We start from the raw sequence: 26,431 nt of genomic DNA on the forward strand, positions 1-26,431 counted from the left end.
TGTTGATTTTATATTTAGTTATCTCTCAATATCAGTCAACTGAACGAGCACCAGTCACTCTGTGTTTCCACAGTCGATACATCATTATTTTACCATCCATTGATACGATGTTATGTGCAAATTATATGTTTGTATTAAGCCTGGTGATATTGCATGCCTGCATGTGCTAGCTAGTGACTGTTTCCCGCGCTCTATATGCAAAATAACGCCCCATAAATGTAAACCCTTTCATCCTGTCCATACTAAATGGACAAAACTTGTTATTGTATTTTAAAAATATATTTGATGGAAGAATTACATTATTATAGGTATTTATGCTAGCTACGTATGATAAGAACCTAAGAGCACCCTCCAGAGTAAAGCAGCCTTAATCAGCACTGCTGTAGTCTTGCAGCATCACCTCCAGTGTGCCATACTTCATATACCTATAATATTTTCTTGTAGGTATTTACTGATAGCCTAGTGGTTAGAACGTCCGCCTCCTAATCAGAGGTCGGGGGTTCGATCCATGGCACGCACCTCTAACTTTTCGAAGTTATGTGAGTTTTAAGCAATTAAGTATCACTAATTGAATTAACTGCGAAGGACAACATCGTGGAACCTCTTGCATACCTGAGAGTTCTTTATAATGTTCTCAAAGTTGTGTGAAGTCTGCTAATCAGCACTCGACCAGCGTGATTGATTATGACCAAAACCCTTCTCATTTTGACTCGTACTCGTACTCAGTATGATGATGGTGGATGGTGGATGATTGATGGTGGATGATGGATTGTGGATGGTGGTTGATGATGATGTTTCGTGAAACAAACGTTTGTGTAAGGTCTTTTAGACTCTACATCGACATTTTCTTACGAATTTAAACAAGCTAAAGGTACTTAGTTAAATTTATTTTTGACATCGATAAAAAATATGGCTGCCGCGAGCCATAACACACATAAACAATAAATACCTACTAATAAGACTTTCATTCATCATTATAGTTTTTGCCTTCGGCTTAGCCCGGAACAAAACGTCGCAGCTAACAATACCTCATTAATTACGTATGGTTGTATAGACAAACTGACAAAGAAACTTTTGATTGGTGTTTATTGTAGTTTAAAGCAGCTCTTTCAGCCGGGTTCTTTAATTGCGCCTCATTAATTAAACACTGACTTTCATTCGCATGTAGGTACCTATTATAAAACAAACTATAACTATATAAAAATATAGGTAGGTATATTAATTTTAAATTACATAAAACCTACTCGTATATAAATGATAAATCGATCCAGAAAAACGAATGGTACCTACTTAATTTATGTAGGCGGTAATAAGCAAAACGCTATGATTTTAACACTTTTAAGTATAAGTTTTATATAGTGCACTATCTTAATGGAAGTATTACCAAAAATGCCTGATTTTACTCTTACAAAAAAAAACACTTATTCACTTCACTTATTGGTCAAATACTGTTGATGGGTAAAGTCAGTGTCAGCCAGTTTCGTGATATTCCAATATGGAATTTCAGGGAATATCATACAAATAGTTTCCCACTTAACCTAGCACTCAAGTTGTGTAAGAAAAATCCGATGCCTCGTTATAATAGCATGTGGGATTCATATATATGTTTGACGTAATTACTTAACGCGTGGTGTGCGGTTATTCAACCGGAGGAAAGCAGGAGAAATGTGGAGAGATTCGCGTTCCTACACACGTGCACGCGCTGTTTATAAAGCGGAACATTTTCATTCTTATACCAGAGTGAACTAGTACTTAAAATATGATTTACACTTTTTTGTGTCAATAGTAAACTATGACAGCCTATATTTTATTTGCTCACGACTGGTGAAAGCCTTTCTTTTTCATAGAAAACCATTTGAGAAATGTATGTTTGAGAAAGAAAGTAAATCAACACTGCAAAAACAACTTCTTGGACTCAACTTAGATCCCTATTCCCATTCAAAATCGCAATCCATGTATGTCTGTGTGTACTGTGTATGGTTTCCGCTAACAAGTTGAAAATTTTACGACTCTAGTGTATAAGTCTACTATTTAATGCCCGTCCGCATCGATTGAAGTTTTTAAAAATATCGAAAGAGCCCGGCCCGTTATCATTTCTCTGGGATATTTACATCCTATGTTCGTTTCAAGGATGCAAGCTATAGGTATCTGTCTTTCAGCAAGATCAGTACAACGGTTAGGCTGTGAAAAGGTAACAGACTGACACACTTTCGCGTTTATACTATTACAGGAAAAGTATAGACATCCGTGCGTAGCCGGGGCGAGTCAGCTAGTCCTGTTTAAAATTAAATTTTCTTTAAGCAATTATTTCCTAAATAATAGACACTTCCAATCACTTCATTCACCTAACCACAGACTAAGCGACCTCATGAACTAATGACCGACAAAAAATTGCACAAAGTGTCACCGCCCGTCACGATTCTTTCTAAACTGTGGCGGAATCTGCTCTGAGCACGTTTTTGAGCCTTACCTTACTCTCTGAATTCTTGATTCCTTATTGTACTGCAGATAGTGATGAAATTGCGTAATATGGGAAAGTGAATATGGTTTAAACATGACTCTAAAACTTCGTTTCCTTACAAATGGAAGGGCTATATAGTTACGTAACCCTATCCTTTGAGATGCTGGAATGGTGACCTCAGATTGGAAAGCGCAGCATTGCAAGACCTCCCACTAGGTGGACTGACGACATGAAGCGATTCGCAGGGACCCGCTGAATTCAGGCGGTCTAAGATCGTGATATGTGGAAGTCCCTACAAGAGACTTACGTCCAGCAGTGGACGTCCATCGGTTGATGGCAATGACGATGATCATTTGAGATGATGCTTTACGGAACGTAAATGCCCTCGCCAAAATGTCGGACTACTGGACCGAAACAGCATATGGAAATACGTTAGACTTAAATAACCTTCTCTGACCTAGCATGAATAAAACTGAATTAATGACTGATTCCAAAAATATTGACAAGACCGATGACCTAATATTTAAGTATATCGAGCTGCGGTCCGTTGCCGTGGAATAATTTTACCCATAAGGCATAACACATTTTTGACGGCAAAATTAATGATATGAGTCCAGGTAAGGTTCAATTACAGCGGTCCAGACACAGAGTAGATATAAAAATGGCTCAAAAATTCTTTCTTCAAAGGTAAGATATTTTTACCGAACGCAATGTAAGAAAACTATTAAATCCAGCCAACGTAAGATTACTATGATTTGTAGTAAAATTCAAATATGAAAGTAAATAAGTTTTGAAAAAGAAGTTAAAAATTAACATAATGGATATCGTAATGAAAATAATAATGTTAATATGTAGATATTGGTATCGAGTGACAGGCCGCAGGCAACAGTAAGATACGGTTGGTGAGGTAACCTTGAGCCAAATATAGTTGTACAGTACAGGTACAATTACTAAGGACATTTTAAACTGTTACTCTGATTGTTTTCTGTTAAGTTAATCCACAAGCTAGTTAATATTAAGTATAAAGATTACATTTTCGCTCACTGAAATTCCTTTTCTCGTATTTACAATTTTTCAATTAAATATACCTACATATTTATTATAGTTATCTGTACATATTCTACCCGCATAATACAGGCATAAGGTAGCAGCTTTATTTTTTACTAAAGTATTCATACTTCTGCATATCAAGGGTAAAAACATGAAGTAAGTATTTCAAAGTACGAAATATTTTACTAAACAAGAGTGTGTTAAAATCTGGCATTTAGAAAATATTTCAAACGTAATTTAGGTATAAGACCGGACTTCAAATACTACCTTGCGTAACTCCATCTTTTAATTGATCAAAAATAAAAGAGTTAAAAAAATATTTCAAGTTGTTTTTATACACGAACCGCTTGTTACAAGACCATTAGTCAAAAGTCAGCTGCCGTCATTTCCTGACGCAAGATAAGTAGACGAATAATCTCTCTGAGATGCTTTGTTCGGTCCTGTTAAGCCGATCAAAGATAAAAAAACTATAGCTGTTGACAGATTACTAAATGTAATCAGTAACGGGTAAAAAAACTTGATAGAACCGTGTTAAAATTACTGTTAATGTCGCTTGATAAACAACTATGATATGTAAAGAATGACAAGCATCTCAAATAGGAGATTTGTGTTAAAATATGTTTTTGCAGAACATTATGGAGAATGCATGCAGGTTTCCCTACGATATTTCCTCAGGTTAGATCGTAGTCAAGGGAAAGGAGAAAAATAATTTAAAAAGTCGCGCTGGTTATTTAAATCATATTATTATTGTTTGCCCAAGCTTTATGGATTTTTTTCAAATAGATAATATTTATGACAAAAGAAGACATCGTGTCTATGTCACAGTTATGAGGCAACAGGATACGAGAGCATAATATCATAGTCACCGGAACCGAACGCCAGTCATGGTTTTCCGTGACCGTATTGGTACACCATAAAAATCGATTGTATGCTATTGTATGAACAGACGATACAGTATTTAGTGACCATTCAAGCTTTTCAATTTGACATTTTGTGCTTTTAATAACGTTTTTACGCTTTAACAAAAACCTAGAGCGAATAGATAAAAAAAAATCAATTCATCATAATATCATTCATTTGCCAAGCCAACAGATGTTGGACGTGTCAGTTTTCTTTAGTTGGTCTAATACAGGTCTAACACCACGTAGGAAAGTCGAACGTATTCACGTTTGTTTCTGATTAATCTCATATTACTGATGTCAGTTAATTGGCTGAACATACAGTCATCTGAATGAGCGGGTTCTTAGACCGGTGAGACCGCAAACCGGCTTCCTATGTAGAGACGGTCTTCTAAGTTCCCAACCACAGTCAGCTTCTCAATACTTTTAATTTCACAGCGGGTGATATCCAAAATACTAAGAATGCACTGAAGGCACATGGTGGAAACACGTGTTATAATCTGTATCTGAGAAAGAATCGATGAATTGAACAAGAAGACGAGTAGAAGAAGTATTATCTAGAACAAGAACTATCAACAATAGTAGGGCCATTTATAAACATATTAAATTAACAAATTATCTTATCTCGAGTACAGTTAACTCGTATTATCGTAACTTATCTAAAAAGCCATTAAGAGGGCTCTCTCCGTCACTCGTTTCATACAATCGTAGTTCCAATTTCATTTGTATATTAAGCAACCAAAGTCCATGAAATTTTGCAGACATATTCTAGAAACTAATATCTATGTCTGTGGTTTTCCAGATTTCTGTTAAAATATTCGGTTTCAAAGTTACGCGGTCTTAAAAATTTTCATACAAATCTTTGAGCCCCTGTAATTTTAAAACTACATATTTTTAGAAAAATCTAAAACACCACAGACACAGATATTAGTTTCTAGAATATGTCTGCAAAATTTCATGGACTTGGGTTGCTTAATATTCAAATGAAATTGGAACTACGACTGTATGAAACGAGTGGAAACGAGTGACGGAGAGAGCCCTGTTAAAGATCGTTGACTGGTACAATAAATCATTTTTACCGACGCGACGCGTGACGTGCGAGTAATGGGCGTCAATCTAATAGGATATGGTTTATATCAGTCCCGTTTAGGGTTTTATCACATATGAATTTTAATGAAAAATGCCCTAAAAATCATTGCGCCGTTCGAGCTGCAAGAGGCATTTTTAACCCCCGACCCAAAAAGAGGGGTGTTATAAGTTTGATGTGTGTATCTGTGTACATGTCTGTGGCTTCGTAGCTTCTAAACTAATGAACCGATTTTAATTTAGTTTTTTTTGTTTGAATGGTGGCTTGATCGAGAGTGTTCTTAGCTATAATCCAAGAAATCGATTCAGCCGTTTGAAAGTTATCAGCTCTTTTCTAGTTACTGTAACCTTCACTTGTCGGGGGTGTTATAAATTTTTAATTTACACTTGTTCAATATTGAAAATGCAAATAAGACGTTTAGAGTTACATCAAGTTTATCAAGGCAGTTTTACGTGAAGCAACAACATGCAACAATGTGGCATGGTGCAGCAGTCTATTTCACGCTTTTGCAACAGCGAAATGTTTAAACTACTTATAAACTTAAACTTGCAAAATAAAAAGAATAAAAAAAACCCATTTCAATAACCACAAACACAAAAAATTTAACAATAATCTAATTTATTACTGAATTTCTTATGTATTATGGTTATTGAAGCCGGTTTTGTTTTTTTTTGAATTTTTTTTCATTCATAAAGTATTGGCAATAGGTGTAAAATCACGAGAAAGTCTTGCCGCACTTTGTGCCTGGGCTGTATAATTTACACATCAACCAGACACGACGACTCGGGTATATTTTGCCTTAATAAACATGAGTGAAAGTGAAGGGTTAGTTAGGGTCGGATTACTCATTTTAAATTTACCTTTCCTGGTTCTCGAAATTACACCCACTATTTTCTAGCCCTTGAGTTATAAGCCATAGAGGTGAGATAAACACCCAGAGTAAACATGTCTCTACCTTATGATACCTAAGTGAACTAAGTAACGAAATATCTATCTCTTGCTTCATTTTGTTATAATACGAGCTACCTCATAATATGATAAAGATGAAGAAGCAATATTATTGACAGAGACATATACAACATAAATTTAGATAACTTATAACACAATGAATAGAATTATCAATGTAGATAATTTACAACACACTGAATAGAATTATTTTTCTAACAGTATATTTATACTGAAATTAAAAATTGTGGCAATCGCTATCGGTATCTCCTACTGAATAACGAAAATCACTGCCGGACCTCTTAAGGCTTAAGCTTCATTTACACATAAGCAAAATAAACAAGTGTATATTAAAAATTTATAAACAAAAAAAACTAAATTAAAATCGGTTCATTATTTTAGGAGCTACGATGCCACAGACAGATACACACGTCAAACTTATAACACCCCTCTTTTTGGGAGTAGACAGATTTTTATTTAATTTTTTTTTCTTTGAAAGGTGGCTTGATCGAGAGTGTTCTTAGCTATAATCCAAGAAAATCGGTTTAGCTGTTTGAAAGTTATCAGCTCTTTTCTAGTGACTGTAACCTTCACTTGTCGGGGATGTTATAAATTTTTAATTTACACTTGTTCTATTCAGCAGTTGGTTTTTGGGTATATCAGTGCCTCTTATTCATGACATCTCTCTGCTGGTAGTGGTTCCCTATCGCATGTTTTATAATGATGTTGAATCGAGCGTGATGTTACGGTGAAAGTAATCGATTTGTATGCATACAAATCCGATCATACTGTGGACGGTTATTGGTTATGTAATAATTTATAGATAAGTAATTTAGCTATACGAATGTAATCTATTTTCTTACTGATTGGATACGCCACTACGGGTCGTCGATTTCAAATTATTTATGTCAGGCTATACGTTAATCAGAACGTAGTTGTATTTAGGGACTGTTATATAGATGGGATGAAGAACTAGTATGCAAAAGCTTGGCAAGATACAACGCGTCACGATAGCGTCGCTTGACGGCAGCAGCGAGGCAAGATGTCAAAATTAGCGCTCATATTAATGTATACAATGTATTACATTGATGTTGGAAGAGCCACCGAGTATTTATATAACACCCCAAGCGTTGCGGCAACCCTTTCTTGAAGCTTTTAATGTAAAATAGTAGATTTATTCATTACAAGGTAGGTTTGCGGTTGATGACAATAATGCTCATAATAAAAAGTAATGACGAAGTCTAGGTTGGGGCGCGCTTGCCTAGAACATTTTTGTCTATTCAGTACGTATGTACGTCATAATCATAAAGCAATAACAGTTTTCATGCGTACCTCCGCAGTGTGAAAACAATTTGTTTTCATACAATTTCATACAAGTTGCTATGGATTCTCTGGCGTCGTGCGTTTTGTATGACCAGAGCTCATTTAACGAGTAGAAAGGTCATAATATAAAGACGTATAAATTATGTAATTTAGAAGAGCAGCAAAGGCTTGCGTGCCTGAAATCGATATTTTGCTCGGCGGCTTCAATATTTTTCTATAAGAAAATCAAATCATTTGGTAACTAAGAAGAGAACAATGGTATGCACCATCAACACTTCTTCTCTTTTTATTAGATAAAAATTTAAGGTTAAGTTTTTATGAAAGAAAAGTTTTATAATTTTGTATTAATGTTTAATTTATTTTGTTAGAGGTAAGTGTCAAATCTATAGAAATCGAAGAAACCGGAAAAATATAAATAGAACTAAGGAGCCATCTTGGACTGCAGTATCTAAGGTTTGATATACGATTTAAATTGCAGCAAAATGATATTTAAGTTTTCAAGTAGGAACTAAAAATTAAAGAATGACATAGGTAAATATAAATAATGAGTATATTTGTATCGGTATGACAAGCATACCTAACACACTGAATGCCCTGATTTCTCCTGATTTATTGTTATATAATTGTAAACCAGATTTAACTTCATATGCAAAGCCTAATGTCGAAGCATGATTTGCGAAAAAAATTCACCATTGCATTGCGACCGAACGATGTCGTTATTCAAAATCTTTGTTCATAAAAATGTGTAAAGTCACACTGTTCAATGCTTTTGTATGGAACGACTTACAAATCCATCAATTCTTACATTGTAAAGTGGTACAAAGTAATAAGTAGCTTAGTAAAATTGCCAATGCATCGCTGATTAAAAGTATAACATTCATTGAACATTTTACATGGTTTACAGATAAAAGAACTATTTTAAAGTCCATTTTTATATTTCATTCAAGTTTATTTTACGTTACGTTTGTTAAGTAAATAAAATTGTTGTTTATTTATCTACTATATAAAAATAAGTCGGGTTTTCCTTCCTGACGCTATAACTCCATAACGCACGAACCGATTTCCACGGTTTTGCATTCGTTGGAAAGGTCTCGGGCTCCGTGTGGTTTATAGCAAAGAAAATTCAGGAAAAATTTCAAGAGAAAAGCGTGAAAAATAAAACGAAGCCATCTGGTGGCGAAACGGAGTTCGCCGGGTTTGCTAGTTACTTATATTTATGTATAAAGAAAGCCAATTGTCACACATATTTTTAGTCAATGGGAACGCAATAATCTATTCTTATTCAGACGCGGTGGTGACTTTACTCGTATGTCGATGGGTAGGTCTTTCCTTTTCTTATAAGAATTTAACCTAACCTACAAATACATGAATAGTAGACCTATTTCATTTGAATAACTTTTACCTAATTGTATACCTACTGAATACGACGTAAAAGGTGACGTCATGACGCGTCCTCGGTGCGGCTGTGACGTGATGGGCATAAACCATACGAAATAAATGACAGTTCTGCATACAAATCGAGTGAAACTTAGCAAGTAAAATTTTGCCCAGAACAGCCTGTAATTATTAATTTAATTGAATAAGATTAGCACATACCATATATTTACGCTATTTACCTATATTATGATAGTTTATTCAAGATATTTAAAATATTTCAATGCTGTACCTACTAGTTGAATAACAGTTATCATAAATTGATTCTAATCTTCTAGTTGTACAATCATAATTTTTGTGGCAAATAGAACTTGGTATTAATCAGTTAATTTTATTGACTCGGTGGAAAGACAATATCGAACGAGTCATAGAAAGCTGGATTCAGACATGACTAAAGTTTGTAAGTTTTTTTGTAGGGGGTAATCTCTGGAACTATTGAACCGATTTTGAAAATTCTCTCACCAGTAGAAAGCTACATTGCATTTTCAAAAAATAGAGGTAGCTACAAAAATTGTATTAAGCTACCCGTGCGAAGCCACGGCAGTTTAATGTCTAAACACATTTATGAATAATTTCATAGAAATTTTTACTTTATAATAACTTAATAATTTTAGTATAAGCATTTTATTCAACTAAAGAGGCTGCCTCCTCGACCTTTTCGCTTTTGATCTGATGCGTAGTTACTATTTACCGAATGACTTTAAATAAATTAGGTAAAGATTAACAAGTTTTATGTATATTATTTACAATTAACACTTCATTAATGACATTGACTTATGATGGTAACGAGATGCTATTAGGAAGATGACCTAGATGCATTTATAATTATTAAAACATTAAAATTGGTTCAATTTATTAAAATCAAATTTATATTCACATAGGAAATATTTGATCGATTGATTGATCGCTAAATGAATATATTATTGTAACATTTGTGTGACGAATATGTTTTCTTAAGTTCAAAGGTTAAAAAACTAGAACATCCGGCATAATCAGCTAATAGCATAATTTATTATGTCATGAAATATATTGCCGTTAATTTGATGTAATTAAATACATTTTTATTTTATTGTTATATATAGAATTAATTAATACGCAGGAGGTTATATTGCTGTAGTCCGTAGCATATATGTGATTTATCTACAAATTCTAATATACAAAATATGTTTCTACGTAATCACTAAAAATAATGTAATATGTGAAAACTTTTTCTTGCCAATAATATGCCTTCATAAAACTTCAAAGATGTCTTAAACGTGGATGTTTTAAGTAATCTGTAAATTATATTATCTTCTGTCAATCAATAAATAATTACTACTTTAAATAACGCTGACAATCTTCAGATTGTTAGTATTTATTCTAAGACCTATAGATATTTGTAGTTGTTTAGTTACAGCAAAGCTCTCAGACCGCGACGTTTAACATTTTTATTTTTACGTATTTTCGCATAAATATCGATATGTTCAGTATTTAATCTTACTCATGACGTAAATGGCATGTCGTTTCGACGTGCACGTCGGTAACGTGTCGTCGTCGTGGTCACTGAATGGCCATTGTGTAGCTAGATCGAACAGATTGCAGTCGCGTGTCGTAGGCACGCGTCAACCCGCGTTTCTTTTACAAACACCGGTATAAGATATTTTTATCTCAATGCCCACGTATAAATGGAAGTGAATGTTAAAGCCACGGACGTTTAAAAGGTTTCGATTCGTTTTTTACTTCATATCGATTTGAATAGGCGACGTAGAGCCTGAACATCCAGGCGTATGTTAACAATATACTTACGCGTAGCTAGTGCGTATTTGTTGTTAAGTAGGTTTTTTTCTTATATAAATTCGTATTCGCGACCATATATTTTAGTCAAGATTTGAAAGCCGCTGCTGACATCGAAATATCTTATTCAACATGAATACAAAAAATTCTTTATCAAATGCAAAGAACATTCAGCCCATGAAAATTAAATTATAAAGTAGACTTCGGAATACAATAGGTACTAGGGCCGCGTGGCTTACATCGCTGGCTTTATATTATGTTGTAAAGGAGCCATTGATTTTTCAACGATGTAAAGTTCATAATATTATTATATACCTAATATGCTATTTATGTTTATATAAATAAATCTAAAAATATAAAAAACCTATAAGTTAGTGACCTGTGCCAGTTTGCTTTGGTAGGTATTTAGTTTTAATTGTGATAGGAGTGATGATTCTGGTAAAGAAGTGTAAAGTTAAAAAAGAGGATCTTAAGATAAGTTTAGTCGATGATTGTACTTATGATTTCCTCCTTATTAGCTTAAATAAAATAAAACCAAGAAATACATCATTTATTTCATCCAATATTCATACAAATAGAGTAACAAAAGTAGCGAATAGATAGATAATTAAGAGGACACTTCATTACATTTGTGTTTGCGTGATCAATTCAGATACGATCGATCTACCCACTTTACCTGATACAAAACAATTAACTCTGAATTAAGACTGATCAACTGATTTAGTCGATCGTTAAACCTAGGGCAAAGAATAAAAAGTTCACAGAGGTACCTCCTTTAGTATTTGTGATTTTGTAACGTTTTGTTAATCACCACAATAAATACCTATAGTTAAATCTTGATTACATTTTTATTTATACTCGTAATTTAAGAATTAATTGTAGCCAGTTTTTATACTAACGCTTATACGTTGATACCTGCAAAAACAAAACTTATGTTCAGTCATTATTATAAAAAAGAATAAATAAGTACCTATAAATTACTTAGAGATGTTGAAATAGTATTTGCATGATTAATAATATAAACTTTAGTCAATTCGTAACTTATTAGCCATCACAATAATTACGACTTTAGTTAAACAGCTTTGAATAGACAAAGACAATATAGACAAATACTCAATAAAAAAATGCGATTGTTTTTGTTGTTTGTCCTTCAATCACGTTACGATGGAGCAACGGATTGACGTGATTTTTGCATAGGTAGATATGGAGAGAGTAGGTTTCTTTTTATCCCGAGAAAGCGAAGAGAATTCTCTCAAGATTAAAAGTCTAAATCCACGCGGACGAACTCACAGGCATTATCTAGTTCAAAAATAAAAAGATCTTATACTAATCTTAAAACAAGCTTTGTATTTTTTTGATTGGCAAAATATGTAATTAAGTCCGAAGAGTAGGTCATTTCAAATTAGCTTGCCTGGATCCAACCAAGACGAATGACCTCAGAGCTACTCAGGGATGAATATTATAATCACGATTTGTGGTCGTTACATATTATTCACCTTCCACGCAAGATTAGTTTACTAAGACGAATATTAACACAAAATAAATGAATAATAATTAACAGAAAAACGTACATGTAGTAAAATTTAATCAAGTAACTCACTACCTACTTAAGCCTAAGAAAGCGCAAATTAACAAAAAATATACGTTTTTTTTTATAATAGGTATTTTCGATATGGTTGTCGGAGAGCGAGACTGCTCTACGCTTTATTTGGCTTTACTATTTTTTAACCAATACATTTATGTTGTGTGCTTGAGAAAGATTTTTGTGCTAGTAGGTAAAATCATTAAAAAATGACACTAAAAGCTAGTCGGAAAAAAACAATACTAGATTATTTTCAATACCTTCACGTCTAAGTTTCCTGGTCGGCAAACAATAAATACAACGAGAGGCATTACATCACCTATTTATATCTTGTGGACTTGTGGTCTACAAATTAATTAAAATGCTATTTCCAATCCTAGGTATAACAATTACACAATTTTCCCATGCTACTAATGCAACAAGTGATCTATTGTAACTTGCGGGCATACGATTAAAAAAAGAGTACACCACATTTATTATAGCTCTTAAAAATATAGAATTAAAGTCTATTTTATGTATAGCATAAAAGCTCATCTGTTGAGAACTGAGCATGTAGACACGTGTCATAGCTAACATAGTTCTTAGTTCCCGTCGTAAATAACTGTGAAACCAGTCATCATTTTGTTCTATTACTCAACTCTATGCAGTCCCTTGAGACTTCAATGCAGTTTTTTCACATACTGTTATACTGATCGGAATCTTTTTACGAGTAGGTCATTTTTCTGTTCAGTCGGTAAACTCACCCACTTATTTAAGCCATTTAAATATAACTACTATGTGCATGAGATTTCAGTATTACTGCGTTTTGTACGAAATCAAAAGCTTGAACCAATAAGATCTAAACTCATAATCGGCATTGGAATAATCAAATAGAAACCCTGGTGGCTTTTATTTTTAGTACTTAGTCTTTAACGCTAATGGTAATTCCTTGTGATACAACCGGCCCTTATTTATTTCAACCTTAAGAAGAAAGAATTTTCGCGGAACCTCCCTTCCTTTTTTCTCTTTTTGCTCCTATAAGTAAGGGAACCTAAATAAAATTAGCTGATTCAATTTTCTGATTCAACTTAGCAACCAACAAATTCCTGGAAGGCCAGGAACTCATTGGCGGTTCCTCTGGTACTGCAAAGTGTTCATGGGCGGCGGTAATCACTTAACATAAGGTGACCCGCCTGTTCGTTTGCTCGTTATTTAATTTGATTTATTTATTTTGTGGAAACACACAGTAAAAATATAATTAATGCTATTTATTAAAAAAGTTAACCTAAAGTTAAAAATAATCACAGAAAATATTCAAACGTGGATGCGGCGCGGGCCGCGGTCATTTATGTCTATCGAGGAAACTAAGTAGCATCATCATGGACAACATAATATCGCCGATCCACTACTGAGCACAGAGCTCAGCTCAAGCTTATGCTGCTGAGCCTCATCTCTCCAGGTTTAGCCATATTCCGTTCAAATACGTATTAGCAGACTTCACACACCTTTAGAACATGACTAAGTATGGTGGTAGTGAAATATGGAATCTGGCGCTGGTATTTGTAATTTTATTAATGTAAAGTAAAGCAATCATAAGGATTTATGTCATGGTACAAAAATTCAAAACAGTTACTTCGGTAGTGTAAGTGCGAAATATGTTCTATACACACTTTGTATTCAAGGGGCGCGCTATAACGGTGACACTAAACAGGACCGTTGGTATCATTCCTTGGTGGTTATATAATTATTATTTTAATGTGAACGCAGTGGCTGTATTAGCTACTGAGTAGGTACACTGTTACTAAGCAATGCCAAAAATTACAATATTCCTAATTTTTATAATTTCACTCATTCACACAGTTTTTCGTTTCTTAGATCTCTTAATCTTATGCATAAACATAAAAATTAAAATCACTACCCATACCTATAATAAATACGAAAGAGTGTTTGTTTGTTTATGTCACGCTGCAACGGAGCAGCGGATTGACCTAATTTTTTGCGTGGATATAGTTGAAGTCCTGGAGACTGACATAGGCTAATTTTTATCCCAGAAAATCAAAGAGTTTGCACATGATTTTTGAAAACCTAAATAAAACCTCAAGAAAGATTTTAGGTCAAAAATATGGATATTTAGACGCTAGGTAGTAACTTTTAACATACCTAAGCAATATTTCTTTAAAATTAAATTAACGAGCATAGTTAACAAAAGTTTTTTCTAAAAACTAATTTGAAAATTGGACGACATTTACGGAGAGAAAAACGTTATTGCTTTTTGTATGAAAATTTACAACTAGACGATCCTCTTCATTTCTATCTAATTGTTTTCAAACATATGCACATACAAAAACGCCGCATGTAATGTTATCTGTACGTGCATCGCAAAAATTTGTATATCTGCATCTCTAAGCAGACTTCCTTGTTCACAATAATTAATGCAACAACTCAAATAAACAATTACAGAAGTTGAACAATCCTTCATTTATAAAATCTCTATGTCAAAGTTCGCGGGTCAAGTTTTAAAAAATTACGATTATTTTCTGTATATTTACGGATTTATTTTCCCATCAGGTCAATTTATTAGTGTCACTTTAAACTTTATTTGCTAAATGCATATCTTTTCAAAATTTTGGATTTTCAATGTGCGCTACGATCTCTTTTAGAACATAATATGCATTTATGTTTTCCATATAGATATGTATTCTAATTCTTGGATCCATAAGTGTTTAAGTCTTGTAGATAGTGTAACTAATTATCTTAAACATTTAAGATTAATATTTATTCTAATAAGAAGCTCTTCACCTATTTCCTCGACATTCTGAAATAGCTTTAACCTTGTTAATATTATACTTTAGCTAATTTTTTTTAAATTAATTAATGAAATCATTGTGTAACGTTTACCCAAATGCGCCTGATAACATCAAAGAATTTTTTCACTTTCGTGGTTTCAAATTGGTTCGTCTACGAAAATTTACTTTATGAGCATTCACAATAATTACAACAATCGTTTCGACAATGCAAGCATGAATGCACCTTTCTCTTTCCCTCATATCAGTTTGCTCGTCAGCTAGAGCGGGATTACCCAACATTGTAACAATGTACTTGGATCTAATGACTGGATATAAGGCTAAAACTTGAAATTTTTATGTTAATAAGATTGCGATGTGCTGTTCTAATTATTTCATTAGTTAAGTGTGGTCGCGCGTTGTGTGTGGTCGTGTGTGGTGTTGTTTGTTGCTATTGTTGTTTGTTGTCAAACATGGATTTGCGGAACCACAAGCTGTTCCGATTGAGAACTAAGACGAATCTGTCTCGATCGTCGTCCATATCTACGCCGAGGTATGTGAGGGAGAAAGTTTGGTTTTCGCGAGTGTATTCACGGTTCAAGAATTTTTATATAAGGCTTTAGGCTCTTAGTGTATTTTCTAAGACTTGGTGGGGGTTAATCGTAAGTGGCAAGGCCGTCTGAACAAAAGCGGCGCATTCGAACTTCGAATCATTTGAATGTTAATTTTGCGGGCTGAAAGAGTTTTTCTAACATAGGAGTCAGTACTGCTTCACTGTACCTCTACCTACGGTGAAAGGGTGAAAGTGACAAGAAAATTAGTTTAATTAGCTATTTAAATTATCTAATTAAAATACTTGGGTAGCTTCACAATATGAATCCTAATATAATATTATAAATCTATATAAGTATATAAAAGGAAAAGCTGACTGACTGACTGACTGACTGGACGGATCGGATTGAAAGGCATGTAGATACCTATCTATTATGACGTAGGCATCCGCTAAGAATGGATTTTTGAAAATTCAACCTAGGGGTTTGTAATTTGTGTAGTCGTTATCATAAACTTATTTGAAAGATAGATATATGAGTATATAAATAGTAAATAGTTTATGCATTTTTATTGCCATGAAAAGTTTTATTAACACATACCAAAGATCACGTTTATCAATAATTTATGCAAATACTTTTTCTTTCCTCACGTAATGAGGGTAACGTGATAATAACATAATTGTATTATAATTATATTATAATAACTTATAATAATTATAATATATCCATAGAAATTATTAATAAGATGAGATGATTAGAATATGCTTGGTTTATATGCGAGTTAACGGAAATGTGTATTTTACTTCTATTAAAGTACTTACTTAACATATTATTTTATTAGAGACCAGGCTTAGGCATTTAATTTAAATTTAGGAAAGTTTAAAGTAGTTTAATACTTTTAATATGGGAAAAAGTATTTAATTAAGAAAAAAGAAGGGGCTAGCAAACGGTGCAATCACATTCCTGATCAAAATCCTTTTTTTTCCAATCCGAGCATTTTTAGCCACTGAATACGCCTAACGGAAAACGGCTTAAAATAAAATTGTACCTATCCAAAGTTCGTGATTTAATCACTGAATATTGAATATTAAAATTTGAACTCTGTTCCAAGCAAAATAGCCTAAAACTGCGCTAAACCTAAATCTGAGCTCAAAGTTCGTGATTTAGATTAAAACGGTACAGTTACTGTAAAGGTTCAATCAACAGCTTTCATTCAGTTTTTGGGTCCCTCTGTAATTCTTTTAACGTTGTGTTGACCAGCTTCTGAAAAATATATAATACTAGATGCCCGCGACTTCGTCCGCGGAGATATTTAAATTTCTGGGATGCAAGCTACCTGTGTGCCAAATTTCGTTTAAATCGGTTCCACGTATGGGCTTTTAAGAATCTCATAAGAACTCTTTAATTTTCCGGGATAAAAAGCAGCCTATGTCCGTCCCCCGGATGTAAACTAACTCTGTACCAAATTTCATCAAAATCGGTCTATCAGCCGTGAAAAGCTAGCAGACAAACAGACAGACGGACACTCTTTCGCATTTATAATAGTAGTATGGATTATAACCCCCGAATCCAGAAACATGTTGCTACGACGGACGCTACGCCGCGCGTTCTATAGAACTTTAAGGGGTCTACGGCTACGCCAAACGAATCATCGATTTTTACCTACTGGCACGATTCAAATGAGGCCAAACACTACTCTAAACCATCCCAGGAGCCTGATTTGACAAACATCGGCAAATCTTACCTATCCCCTTGAAGTCGGTAAATGGGTTTGGGCGATACAAACAACAATGCTAAGAAATATAATTGCAACAACCGAAACTGAAGTTGTAAGATAATAAATAAATAAAACGTTTATTTCCATTCATCTTTTTACATGCATACATAGGTAGTGGTTGATATCGAATTTAAAATTCATTTACAATCTTAAAATTTTGCAACTTCAAGAACTGACAATCCTAGCTAGATTTTTAGATCTGCAATCAGTAAATAATATGAGAAGATGTTACGAAAGATAAAATCTTCATGTTTTTGCGACGTTGCGTTGGGGCTGATTGTGTTGATTTATTAATAACACACTCGCAAAATATAAAAATCAACTGTCCAAGTCAAGGTAGGTAGTACTTAAAGTATTAGCTGATAATATGAGCCCAACTAGGGGCCTGATCTTATATTTTTTTTAATATCATCGTCCAGTTTAACCATTTCTGACAAGCAAAACAGTCTTGATAGTAATTTGACAAGCTAATCAGTGAGCACAAAAACTTTGACATCATTTAAATTTAATCTCTTTACAATGGTATTGTGTTTTGTTTCCAAAACGGTTTATTATTATCCTGACGGAAAAAAACATTGTAAGTCTCTCAATATTATGTATACGCAAACTTATGCATTCATCGTACGGAACCCTTTTCAATTGAGTTCAACTTGCACTTGTCCAGTTTTGTTTAAAAGTCAAGCTCAGTATTACGCAAGTCAAAGTTAAACATTAGCACCGCTAATGAACTAACAAGCAGAACAGCACTCAAATTGCACTTTTAAGACACACTTTGGGTGAAAGTCATTGACCGATATTACACTGAATTAATTCAGATTCTATTTCGTAAGTTGGCACCGATTATACAACGGTGTATAATTTTTTTTTCGTAATTTCAAACCATAAAATTAAATGGTATTTAAATTTATATATTACGAAAATATCCACGATTATGGTTTTGAAAAAAAATCTTTGTGTTAAAAATGCAATAAAAGAATTGAAAACTACAAAAATAACCTACGTAATAAAAAAAAAACTTTCTCTGACTAACGCATACAGATAGAGTATAAACTCAACTTTATTTCGGTAAACGATGAAATTATGATAAAATAAATAAAGCATGTACAGTAGTTTGAGGTGTTACAGCTTCTTCTTACGACACAATACAGTGCTGTTCGGCCTTTACAGCACTACGCCTCTCTTTCTATCGCATGTGCTCTTATCTCTTTCTCTCTCTTTTTCTCTCTCTCTATCTCTCTCATATCTATGAGATAGTATTATTAGAGTTTCGTAAGGGCCGTCGAAGGGGTGCGTCGCCGTAGCTATATTTCTCGGCTAATAATATGACTGTTGATTAATATGAGTTTATAGGGTAAGTAATAAAAGAAACCCGTGTAAGTGTATAAACACTGTATTAAATAGAAAAACAACTTATTATGGACTACGAGAACAATTTACGCGGCTCGGCTGTCCTGCGCACACGCGCGAGCGTCGATCGTTCGGTTCGGACTGGGGGTGCGTCTAGTTCCTACAGGCTAGGGGTGAGCGGGGCTGGTAAAACGAACCGGCACCCGCCGCATCCGAGAGGCGCGGGAAGCGGGGTGCGGCCTGGGTACTATAAGTTGATTATTATTATGATGTCATGTTTAAAAAGTATACCTTTGCTTTGCAACACATACAATAAGTTTACCTTATTATTATGTGAGATACAATAACAATAGCCTAGATTGATAAGCAAAATCGGACTTAAGTGCTAACCTTGAGCACAATTTTCTCACGACCATACACGTAAAAATATTTCAGACCACAGCAGTTAAAGCCTTTTTTGGCAGATGCCACTTGCAGTCCTAATATAGACCTAAATTATTACAGTCTATTTTAGACTCTTTGTCATTGTAATAAAATTTATATTAAAGAAACAATAAAAATAGCTTTAAGAATTAAGTGCATTCAAAATTCATTGAGAATCAGTTCATGTGCTAGATATTTGTCTTAGCTGGTTACGAACTTGACACTTTGACAATCATAAAGAAGTACCTTTTTTGTTTTTAGCATGATTTCAGCTATTTATGATTTTAGTAAGTGTCTGTTATTTAATACTCGCCATGCAGTCGTCTACTAAAAAAGATTGTAAAAGTTCTTAAGAAAAACAATTTATTGGACTGCATGGTGGCCACTTTCAAAGCCTAAAACGCTAATAATAATAACTACCCACTATTGCAAAAAATCTTGTTTTAGGTTCTGGATAGTAATATTTTTGTGGAAAAACGTTTTATTTTTAATCGAAAATCTTTATTAATTTTTAGTTTATTTTAGCGAGAAGAGTTACATAACAATGCTTTTAATTCAAGTTTTTTTTATAATTTTTTTTTTATCTTATCTATTTTTTAATTTAAGAAAAATAAGCACTTTAGCTTTTTAACCCCCGACCCAAAAAGAGGGGTGTTATAAGTTTGACGTGTGTATCTGTGTATCTGTGTATCTGTCTGTGGCATCGTAGCGCCTAAACGAATGAACCGATTTTAATTTAGTTTTTTTTGTTTGAAAGGTGGCTTGATCGAGAGTGTTCTTAGCTATAATCCAAGAAAATCGGTTCGGCCGTTTGAAAGTTATCAGCTCTTTTCTAGTTACTGTAACCTTCACTTGTCGGGGGTGTTATAAATTTTTAATTTACACTTGTACATTGAAAGAACATCAATTATTTAACGGAGCTTACTCTTAGCTTTAACGGATATACAATAAGTATGTTATTGCATATTGCCGTACAATAATATCCTGTTACCTATTAGGCAGTAATGGGTAACTATTTTTGGTGTTAGAGGAAATAAATTAAATTGTTGTACATATTTCTGTTAATGTTTTTAAGACTCGGGTGAGAAAAAGTCTGCCTTGACTTCGATTTGAAGTTTAATCTTATAAAAACTGTTTGGGAGCGGATTTGTTTTAACTGTGTACTTATTAACTTATTGCTACGTACTTGCTCTTAATTAAAGGAATTGATTTTTCAATTGATAGATGATTACCTAAAATAAAAAAGATACATACCTACTTAGGTATATAGAAATAGCCTACTGGTTAAGACATCCGACTCTTATTCGGGAGATCAGGGGTTCGATCCCGGGCACGCACTTCTAACTTTTTGGAGCTACGTGTGTCTTAAGCAATTAAATATTACTTGCTGAAACAGTGAAGGAAAACATCGTGAGGAAACCTGCAAGCCTGATAGTTCTCCGTTACCTATGTTCTCAAAGTTGTGTGAAGTCTGCTAATTCTAAGCCAGCGTCAAGCAAAATCGGACTGAAGTTCTACTTGAGATACTTAGATTTTAAAATCCGGTGGTGACTGATTTTCCGGGATAAAAATATATGCTTTCCTGAAATGCAAACTATCTCTGTAGATACCGTTCGTATAAAACGGTTAAGATGGGTCGTAAAAAGCTAGGAAACTGACAGACAGTCACACTCTCGCATTAATATGAATTAGAAGCATAGACGTCATAAAATTACCTACCGTTTTTGTTTCAATTAGGTAAGCATATAGCTTGGCGCTATAAACCATTTCAATTCAGCAGTAATTATCAAATTATTATTACATCCAACAAAAGGATACGCGAATTCAAAACAATATGTTCAATTTTTTTGTTGTTCGCAGTAATCAAATCATGCAGGAAAATCCAACTGCTTATTATTTTGAAAACGTACCGGTTAAAACGAAGACTAACGTTGTAAAAAAAACTTGTTAGACAAATAAATGTTCTATTTGACCTAATAGGTCATGATTAGCCTTAACAAATGTTATCTGAGGAGTAATCAGCAAATTAAGTTATGAGATTTTTTTGCGTAACTTTTAGTTCGTTACGCATCTTTTTAATGTTAGTTTTTGATGTTCCTTACAGTATGAAATATGAATGGATGAATAACTGAACGATCATTTTGGTGGAATAGTTGTTATATGTCGTTCTCTTTATAAATTGGTTCCTATATAAATAATTATAGTAGATAAGTACTTCATGGATGTTCAAGTTGTCATAGATTTCTTTAAAATACGTGCATAAAGAACCTATATGGGTTCCTAAAACTATCTATCATACGTCAATACTAGTGCATCTGATATTATCTACGCGAGAATAAGAAAATGCGACCTTTTAAACAATTTTTTTTCCAGAACGAATAAATATAGTGATGCTTGGATATGGAACCCATGCGGCCTCATTGTTCACCTCAATTTTTAATGTACGAGTAGGTACCTTCAATTCAAGAATGAATAGGCAATTTCCAGGCAAGCGCGCTCCCTCATAGGCTTTATCGTCACTTGGCGGCAGGTCTGATTGCAGCCAAGCACTAATCTATAATTTAAAAAAATACATTGTTCTCTCAAAACAGGGAAAATACCATTGAAAAAGATATGGTTAAAAAAAGAAAAAGAGTTTTTTTATCTTCTAAGTGCATCAGAAAAGTCAGACTGACCCACATGGAGGTCACAACCGGCTACCTGTTATCACGAAGTGCAAAGAATTCCAAATCAGTGGTAGAATTCGCTAACCACGAAATGTCACCTGATGTAACGGCTGATAACGCAACGCAAGAGTTTATAGCGGTTCGCGTTGTCTCCACTGTACGTACATACATTGAGTTAGACGATGGAGTAACAGACCTCACATTTGGTATATGAGGTGTTGAGGGCGCGCTTACACAAAAATCAAAAAATTTCAGATTTCAAGCGACCATTATTGGAAAAACTTTCACATAATTGAATACATGTTTAGAATAAACCATTTTTTTTTAGGTTTAGTGTAAGCGGGCCTTTAAGAAAGCGCTCCAACGGGCGCTAACGATAAGCAAAACGCAAGATGAAACTTTTAATAATTTTTATGAATTGAAGATAAAAGGGCTCCAGCGGGTTAATTTGCTAACTCAGTGTCTAACACTGAATTATAATCACAGAGCTCATTTGAGACAACCATGAATGTCAACTGAACTCGGTGGCTGTCATTCAGTGTTAGATACTAAGTTAGCGAATCACGTAGCTGGTCACCAATGATGCAAATGGTTGAACGATATAAGGAGGTGGACAGGACTTAGCCAAAAGAGGCGGCTTTAGATAGAGAAGCTTTTCGTTAAGGAGTTCGTTGTGAAGTACGTGATGATGACGATGACGATTTAAACTAGTAATTGATCGACCCGTACCTAAACATCAAAGGCATCGTCTCACTGTATTTATCTACGATGTGGCTTTATTCATAGACATTCTAAAATCAGGTCTAAAAACGTCAGTTTATTGAATTATTACAACAAGTACGACCAATAAACTTGCACAACAGTCAGTTTGAATCTGTCTTGAGGGAATTTGCTGCTCTAGTAATATTGCAACTCCCGGCACAGTACATCGTTATTCACCTCGGGAGGTTAATTCGTAAGGATAAACAAACAATGTATCAGATAATAAACATATTTTCCTTATATGTATTGTTGAATTTTAATACGATAAGACAGTAGCTTTTACATATAAATTTCAGCAGTAGGTTAGCCTTTCTTTTAGATACAGAATAGGTATACACACAGACATATTATACAGGCATCTTTTACAACTGCATATTAGTTTTAGACGAACATTGTTGTATACTAGACTATATACAATATACATAATATGTTGTGGGTTTCTAGACAAGAGATTATGGATACTAACTACTTATAGTACCTACTTTCTTACATTATAATAACTTTAAGTGTTTCATTTACTTATTCGTAAGCTGTGATAAAAAAACTATGTCTTATCAACTACTACACGTTTCAACCGAGCTACAACTAAGAAGAAAATCGTCCATTTTAATTTGACTTCTAAGATTAAAGTAAATAAGTAAGTGTCTATAAAAAGTTCACCGTGCTCTACGAAGCTCTTAAAATTAGTAAGTATAGCACTGGATATAAAGTTATAAGCAAAAGCCCGTTGCAGCTTTTTTTGTTCTGAATGTTCCGTCTCGTACCTACGCGTACTAAATAGAGATAGTTAACTTCTGAAGTAAATTACCTGCCGAAATAATTTTCAAAATGCCCCATAATAAAAAAAATCTTTTCACAGAACTTACCGCTCCTAAAACTTGTCCCAACCATAGTTCAAAACTAACTTTCTGACATTGTCCGTTTATGTCTATTGTCTTGAACTGTGGCCAACTGATAGCCTGTCTAGATTTCCTTGAAAGCCTAGCCCGTTACAGTAAGTGTTGCTTGCCAATTGACCTCGGAACTGCAGAACACTAGAATTGCTAAAACTTTACAAATAACTTTATATGCATGTGGACTGTGGAATCTAGTTATTGACATTAAAAACACTTTTCAAGTAAATTATTTAGACTCTCTTACATCGACTATGTAACCTACTATCTCTAAACCTGTAAATTAAACTTCATAAAGAAACTATCAAAATGACAGTTTAAAGGCACACCACGACTATTTAACCGCCGACCCAAAAAGAGGTGTGTTATAAGTTTGACGTGTGTATCTGTCTGTGGCATCGTAGCTCCTAAACTAATGAACCGATTTTAATTTAATTTTTTTGTTTGAAAGGTGGCTTGATCGAGAGTGTTCTTAGCTATAATCCAAGAAAATAGATTCAGCCGTTTGAAAGTTATCAGCTCTTTTCTGGTTACTGTAACCTTCACTTGTCGGGGGTGTTATAAATTTATAAATTTTTAATTTACACTTGTTCAAGTAACGTAGAGCACAATCTGCTAGATGTTTAGAGCTGTGGAACAATCAGATTTAGGATGATGGTCAAATACCATATGACGTGGGACATAAAATACTAGATGATGCCCGCGACTTCGTTCGCGTGGATTTAGGTTTTTTGAAATCCCGTGGGAACTCTTTGATTTTCCGGGATAAAAAGTAGCCTATGTGCTAATCCTGGATATAATCTATCTCCATTCCAAATTTCAGCCAAATCCGTCCAGTAGTTTTTGCGTGAAGGAGTAACAAACATACACACACACACACACACACACACACACACACACATACAAACTTTCGCCTTTATAATATTAGTGTGATTGCACAGACAAAGCAGCGGCAAAAATTTCGTAAACAAAGGTCAAAAAGAAGACACGATCGGAGATTATAGTAAAGCGTTTTCGGCCAGACAGCTTTGATGTCGTTACCAGCTCCGGGTTATCGGTTACACGTATGGTTAGACAAGTTTTGGTGGATTTTTATTTTTTATACACCTACTCAGTATAACACTGTGGTATAACTAAACTTGAACTAGATCTGATTTTTAACCCCCGACCCAAAAAGAGGGGTGTAATAAGTTTGACGTGTGTATTTGTGTATCTGTCTGTGGCATCATAGCTCCTAAAAGAATGGACCGATTGTAATTTAGTTTTTTTTTTGTTTGAAAGGTGACTTGATCGAGAATGTTCTTAGCTATAATCGAAGAATATCGGTTCAGCCGTTTGAAAGTTATCAGCTCTTTTCTAGTTTTCTTATAGAGGTTTTTGTGTCGAGGGTTAGTATCGTTAGTGCAGAGTTTTTCAATTATATTCAGTAAATAAAATAAACAGAGATATACATACTATAAGTCTAAATTTAAATTAGAAAAAATAATAAACCGTAAGCGTAATAACAATTCATACTTATTGAATCGTAATAAAAAAAAATATAAATGTGAAAAAATTGTAAAGTTTGGATGTTTTTTACTCCTTCACGCCACAATTAATGAATCGATTTTGGTGAAATTTGGAATGAAGATAGCTAATACCCTGAATTAACACAGGTTCTTTTTATCCCGGAAAATCAATAAGCTATCGTGGTATTTAAAAAAAAAAAGTTTTACCATGCGAGGGAAATAGCGGTCATTATCAATTGAGAGGTGATACTAGTTATGGAAGTTGAAGTCTAAAATATATTGACGTATATTTTTTAACGTTAAGTCTGTATAAAATAAAACCTTGAAGTTTTTGTACACAATCCACCAAAAATGTACCCAAAATTTTTTATTAGACCGAAGCTATAAGTTAATCGAACCGAACTACGCCTATTTTATGGCCGTTATTATCCATATTAAACCTATTATAATCCAACGTAATCCATAATTTTGTTGGAATTTTGATACCTACGTTTAGAAAATAAAAAACTTTGAGTGAGACGAGAATCTATTTCGACACGGCCATTTTATAATGATTTCGGGAAAGGGGAAATCTAACTAGGGATGGGTGCACTAATGTGGAATTTTTGAAATTCCTTTCTTATTATAGAAAAAACTTACATTCATAGTGTGACGGACTAGTGATAACAGTCTTCCCCAACTTGAAGAGGAAGAAAAGTGGCCCTTTGATAGAATCTCAAGTTTTTAGCCACAGCGGTGCTTATATAGACGTCAGTTAGGTTATCCTTTATACGTAGATATAGGTGATGTGATACCTACAACTTTTAATAAATAGTGGGTTTCACTTAACCAGCTTTGGCTACGTTTTAGACCAGGCAAAAAATCTGATGGACTTTCCGTAAAAGTTTGTCTGTAATAATTAAGTAATTCTATTTTGAATATGCTAGAACGACTGTTGCATAATTATTAATCTAGTTTCTAGTCTACATCTCAAATATAATGAATAGGCTTACGTGTGGAGCGTGGACACCCACGTTATTATGTTTGATAACAAAGCCGCTGCTTTGCAAATGGCGAAAATTATTGTGAAAGTCGGCTCTTGCTTACAAGAACAAACAGTTAAATCAAATTATAGAGTTATCTTTATCCTACCTTTAAAAAAAGTTATTAATTCGACGGATTACGGCTAATGTGTTCTTTAAGGAAAGT

At 34.0% G+C, this 26,431-nt stretch overlaps 1 protein-coding gene across 3 annotated transcripts in view; it reads left to right on the forward strand.

Annotated features, from left to right (window-relative positions):
• The window catches only part of LOC123869925, a 206,677-nt gene that overhangs the window by 53,439 nt on the left and 126,807 nt on the right, over positions 1-26,431 (forward strand). For 2 of the 3 annotated variants that reach the window (XM_045913023.1, XM_045913033.1), the window contains exon 1: positions 15,702-15,869. The exons of the other annotated variant lie outside the window; for it this stretch is intronic. In XM_045913023.1, coding sequence (XP_045768979.1) covers positions 15,790-15,869 — 80 coding nt within the window. In that variant the 5' untranslated portion in view covers positions 15,702-15,789. Of the gene's footprint in view, positions 1-15,701; positions 15,870-26,431 lie in introns of those variants that run through there. 3 annotated transcript variants of the gene reach the window in all.

Source organism: Maniola jurtina, chromosome 2, assembly GCF_905333055.1.
Source record: "Maniola jurtina chromosome 2, ilManJurt1.1, whole genome shotgun sequence".
In the NCBI taxonomy this organism is placed as follows: Eukaryota; Metazoa; Arthropoda; class Insecta; order Lepidoptera; family Nymphalidae; genus Maniola; species Maniola jurtina.